This window comes from Prunus dulcis, chromosome 2 (genome assembly GCF_902201215.1).
Source record: "Prunus dulcis chromosome 2, ALMONDv2, whole genome shotgun sequence".
Lineage (NCBI taxonomy): Eukaryota > Viridiplantae > Streptophyta > Magnoliopsida > Rosales > Rosaceae > Prunus > Prunus dulcis.
This window is the reverse complement of record NC_047651.1, coordinates 13,360,473-13,366,472: the sequence shown is the minus strand read 5'-3', so window position 1 is coordinate 13,366,472 and position 6,000 is coordinate 13,360,473. Positions and strand designations below refer to the sequence as shown.

Sequence of the window (6,000 nt, the reverse complement as noted above, 5' to 3'; positions counted from 1 at the left end):
AGAAAATAAGAGTAGTAGGTTTCTTGGATTGAAGGAGAAGAGTAATCTGGCAATAGGGTGTAGAGGAGTTTGTGTTTTTCTAAAACTTAATATGAAGAGTGGTGGGGTGTGTGGGAGTGTGTGTATAGATGTACTAGGGTTAAGTATTAAGTTGGATGACATTTTTTGTCTTTTACACAATAATAAAACTTAAGAGCTTAATGATTTAAGTATTGGGGTGAACAAAGAAAAGAGTGGGGGTTTTAAATAGAAAAACTCAAAAAAAACTCATCTACCCCACACCCCACTATCTTGCCCCTCAGCACTCTACTTTGAAGCTTAGTGATTAACAACTAATTCCAGCTATCATTACTTATTGTAAAACAGAGAGACTCACAGTCTTTACTTTCCTTGAGGAGCCCTAATCAAATTCTTGCACAAAATTCAGAAGTTTTCTTGGGGAAATCAGCAGGTGGTCTTCCTGATGATGACTTCTCACATTACATACCTTAATTGACGACCCACAAGCCAATATTTGCATATCGTATTTAAGGTTTGTGAAGAGAATATGAGAATGTAGTAGGTTTCTTGGATTGAAATAGATGAGTAATCTGGTAATAGGGTGTAGATGAGTTTGTGTTTTTTAAAACTTAATATGAACAGTGGTGGAGTGTGTTATGTATTAGGATTAAGTATTACATTGGATGACTTTTTTTATTTTATTTATCTTTTTACACAATAATAAAACTTAAGAGATTAATGATTGAAATATTGGGGTGAACAAAAAAAAAAATGTGTGGTTTAAATAAAAAAACTCATTAATTCTCATTCATCTCTCTTATATTCCTAATTCATGAATTCCCCCTTTCCTATTTAAGAAACATTAAAATATGATATTAAGTAAGCGAAAAATTAAACCAAAAAAATTATATTCTAATATTTTTAACTACTTGAAATACAAGCCACTCACTGGGTTCATCATGCTCCTAATAATAACACAACACATACCCTAGGTCCAATTACTTTTGTAAATAATATAAAAATAAAGAAGTATATTCCATATGCTATATTGACTAAGAGCCAGTTTGTGGGAAAATAATTGCTATCAAATTTGCTGTGAGAGAAATCAGCTGTGAGATAAAGCAGTTTGGAGTTTGGTAAATTTTTTGTTCAAAGTGTTGTTGGTATTGATTTTACGCATAATCAGAAAATGATTGTCGCATAATCATTAAACCCAGCGCCTCTTCGAAACTGATTCCTGCATAATCAGAAAATGAAAGCACCTCATTAGCTGCTTTCCCTTATAGCTTTCTCTCACTGCAATTTTTAACAATAAGTGATTTTCTTACAGTTTACCAAACGGGTTGGGCCTCTCAAAATTAAAAAAAAAAATCACTTATTTCCCCAAATAAGCAATGTCAAACTGGCACTAAAAGCCAAAATTCATAAAGGCGTATAGCTAGCATGTAACTGTTGGGCTCCTGTATTCAAACCAGGTTTGTGCCAAGGTCGAGTTGGGGCTCAAAATCATCAAGCCGAGGCCCCCACTCTTTCCACAACTGTGTTGGCCCAAGACCATCTATAACATTGGACTTAGGCTTTCTTTCTCTGCTATCTTCATCTATATATAAAGCAAAAAACAGAGAATAGTGAAACATTCAAAATACCATAAAATGCCTTTAGTTAATGCAAACATTATTAATTAAAATTATTAATTAAATGAGATTATAAAGCAAAAGACAGAGAATGCTGAAACATTTAAAATACCATAAAATACCCTTGGTTAATGCAAACATTAAGAATTGAAATTATTAATTAAATAAGTATGATATGGTAAATTCACACTTTTTCATATTAAAAAGTTAAAATTAAAAGAAAAATAAGATAATGGATCCTATATTTATGGAACACAACTCCCCATTATCTTTTTTAATTCTAAAATAAATTAAAAAATTTTAAAAATAAGCCTCTCGCGGAGAGGTTAGTATAATCTTATTTATTCACTTTTTGAAGTAAATAATTTCAATCCAAGTGTGCAACATTCCTCTCCACAATTTCAGAACCACCAAAATCTAAATTATGTGATTGGTTATTGAAAAATTGTTCAACTTTACCTGCTTTTCGCTAATCTGGAAAACAAAATTTTAAATTTGTTGGAACATTGTTGCAGGGATTACTTATAGTAAATGTGAAAATTGGTGGTACTTTTCCAATTGGTTATATTTTTAGTTCTTCAATCGAAAATTGCAGTTCTTAAAAGCATGGTCTTTCATGAAGAGTATGCCTTGGAGAATTTGATAGCAGGTTAAAATATTTGAAGTCTTCTTCATCAACCGGGAAGTTCAAAAGTCCAACATCTGTTCGAGAAGCAAATTTGATGTCAGATAAATTTCTTAAATTAGAACATAACTGTACTCAACTTTACGTTTGGTTTTCAAATTATCCTTGTAATGTGCCCATTAAAATTATATTATATCCTCAAATTTTCTTTGTAATTTAACTATTTTCATTATATATATAAAATAATAAAATAATAAAAAATAAGAAAGACTTTGCCACACTACCTATAAATACCCATTAAAGAAAATATAGCTCTCAATCCCCCACAACACAAAAAAATGAGAACTTCCACATTCTCTCTCACATCCCTCCCTCTCTTCCTGCTCCTCTTCTTCTTCTTCTTCACCTTGAAAGCCATAACTGCCAAAAACCTCATCCCTGAAACCTGCAAAAAATGTGTTCAAGATGATCCAAACCTGAGCTACAAATTCTGCGTAACTTCTCTCCAAGCCGCCCCGAATTCCAGCAGCGCCGATGTTCGCCAACTTGGCATAATCTCCATGAACTTAATCCGCCAAAACATGACCAGCACAAGGCAATACATCAAACAACTTATGAAGAACAGGAAACTGGATAAATTTTTAAGGGCCTATTTGGAAGTCTGCTTGGAGCTTTATTCAGACGCCATACCAGACATCAAGCAAGCTCTCAGATATTACAAGGCTAAGCAGTATCGAGATGCCAATGTACGAGTGACTGGAGTGTATGATGCCCCTGTAACTTGTGAAGATGGTTTCCATGAAAGAAAAGGGTTGGTTTCGCCATTGACGAAGAGAAACAACGATGCTGTTCAGCTTTCTGCCATAGCTCTTTCTATTATCGACATGCTCGGTTCATTAGGATTTAAATTAATATAAATAAGAAGGTATTTGCATGGTGGCTTGCTAGCTGTCTTTTGTTCATGAATAAAATGAAATTTCTACTTATTTATTGTATATGTGGTTTGGTTTCTCCGATGCATAGGTTTCATGTTCATTCGTTGTTTGAGACTTGTTCTTGGGCTGTTTTGTTTCACTGTCTGGTTGTTGTTATTTGCAAGTTTTTTTTAAATCTGAATTCCGCTTAGCTGTAACCAGAAATCTAATTGATGAAGATATGATAATTAGGGGATTGCTAATGGTGAGCTTTGAAGCTAACATCAAGAAAGAGTAACTTCCAATTAATCCTACTATTATTTATAATAATAAAATATTTAACGATGGAGAAGTAATTGATCAACTAAACGTTCATATTAGGTACTACAGAAAACTACAAGTATTTAATGTTAGGGACAAGAAATGGTATGTCAAGGCCAGTTGACCACGGTTGTGTGCTCACTCCCTTACCACGGTTTTGTTTTTTTATAAAACATAGCTCCAGCCTCCATGTTTATAAAGAACTTATGTTTGCAACAAATTGAGGCTTCGACTTTGAAGCTAAGGGTGAACACATGTTAACAAAATATGTGGATGACTATTAGACGTTGATTTATACCCGTTTCATTATATTAGTAGCTGATAATTATATGTACACGTATAATATTTCTCTTCGCTTTGTTAGAAGAGATCCCGTTTGAATCTACTCCCAAAAAGTCGAAAAAAGAAAAGAAAAAAAAGAAGAAACAAATCTGATAAATGCATGTGGTGGAGCCTTGTACACATTAGTGTTCTTCTCTTTACTAATTAGTAGATTGCGTCGTCAATGAAATGTTGGGTGTGGATGCAAGAATTCTACTTTTATGTGTGCTTTGGTTGTTATATGACAAGACAATATGGTCTATTAGCAGTTAAGGTCGTAATAGCTTTCCAAGGCAACGTGACCAAATTAAACCCCATATCACAACATGGGCTATATAAATACTCACCCAAAAATATTCTATAATAATTACAACTTTAGTGGCTGCCGTTTTATCTGTTGATCAATAAAAATACAAGGCCAAAACTTAACACGAAAAGACTACCGGAATAAGGCAAAAAGAAAAGAAGAAAAAACCTGCAAGGCACCTGCAACTTGCAAGGATTAGAATTTCCACCGCTATAATACTTTTTTGTTGTACACTCTCTCAAAGGCCAAGAAGTAGGGTGGTCAAAACTGAAAATTGAAGTCATGGATTGCCAATGAAGTATACATTTTTTCCCTCTTTTTTTTTCGGTCAAATAGGAAAAAAACTTAGAGGCTAATTGGATTCAAGTAACACCACAAATAGGGTGTTAGTTGGATTGACATAGGCCTTTGGTGTGCTCCCAAGTGATCCTCGATTCAAGCCCCCATAATACTCGTGTATGCGAATTTTCCTCATTCCCTCTTAACTTTGGCAACAAAATTTGGAGAATTAAGTTCGTAGTTTGCAATTCAATTTTCCTTTTTGAATCCAACAAATTAATTAATATATCTTTTCGGGAGGACAAGTCATTGCAAGTAAGTGTTTTGGAGTAACTTCACGAGAGAGTTATTTTGGTTGATGTCTTAGACTTCAATGCTAAACAACATGGCCTTCCATAATATTCCAGCATTATGATAAGAATACATGCAATCATTGGCTGAAAAGGTGGCAACTTAAGAACAGATGATTTGATGCTTAACGCTATCACACACAAAAAATATGTGAATTGCATTTTTCTTTTTTCCAAACTTAACATGTACCAACTAATTCTTAGTTTAGTGATATAAATAAGCAGTGATATGTGGCAGAATTTTCAAGCATTGTAATGGGATCCAGGTTCCACAAGACCAGTTGCCCACAAGAATAAAATCCTAATATTCAATCTGTTAGTATGAAAATTGTATTGTCATTTCCTAGACTCTAGCATAGGTTGGGAATTAGTATGTGAACTTGTTTTACTGGAAGCTTTGGCGCAACACATTCATTCTGGATCTTTGAAGCATAACCTGACCATATGAGAAACTTGACAACAGGTAAATCATGACATATCATGCATTCATGATAGGACTCATAGTTGAATTTTTGTTTTGAGTCTTTGTAATTGAAATTAAAATATGAGTCGGTTGGTGACATCTTTAAGAGTCCTTAATGAATTAGACTTTGTATTTTTATTGAAACATAATTTATATTGTTAATCTGATAAGTGTTTGGCCTTGGTGTGGCGTCTCATTGAGGAGATCATATTGCACCAGGTTCAAAGAGTTTTAGTTCAATAGGTCTTAGTGTTATATTTGTCTTTGAAGTGTATTGAATATTCAATTGGCCAGGTCTTAGTGTTATATTGGTTTTGGACGTGTATTGAATATTTAATATTGATTTGGCCTTCTTGTTATAAATAGCTTTCCAACGTCTGATTACACATGAATTGAATATATTTTGGAAACGCTACTGTCCTTAGTTTATTTGGTAAATCATCAAGTGCTTTCGGTTGCTTGGTGATTAATTGAATTCATTCTTCTTTCATATTGCATTCATATGCATATCGGTGACTCATACGATTGAGGGCACAAAGACTGTGGTGGCAGTTTTCCTCCGGCGAGCTTGAAGCAATCGTGACCAGTATTGCGTTCAACATAAGGAGTGTCGAAGATCATCCCGTGACAGAAGTTGAGTTACGAAGAAGTCGGTAAACATTATCTAGAATGAGTCTAGGATAAGTGTGTGTGTACTTCTTGTAATCATCGTTCTATAGTGGATTTGAGTTGGACTGAGGAGTCCCGTGGATTTTCCCCAGAGGTGGGGTTTTACCACGTAAAATA

General features: G+C 34.0%; 1 protein-coding gene across 1 annotated transcript; it reads left to right on the top strand.

The window, feature by feature from the left end:
* The first annotated feature begins 2,597 nt into the window (after positions 1–2,597).
* On the top strand, positions 2,598–3,254 carry LOC117619827 (putative invertase inhibitor). Its single transcript, XM_034349870.1, has one exon. The coding sequence runs from the start codon at positions 2,598–2,600 to the stop codon at positions 3,174–3,176; it is 579 nt and encodes a 192-aa protein (XP_034205761.1). The 3' UTR covers positions 3,177–3,254.
* The last annotated feature ends 2,746 nt before the right edge of the window (positions 3,255–6,000 follow it).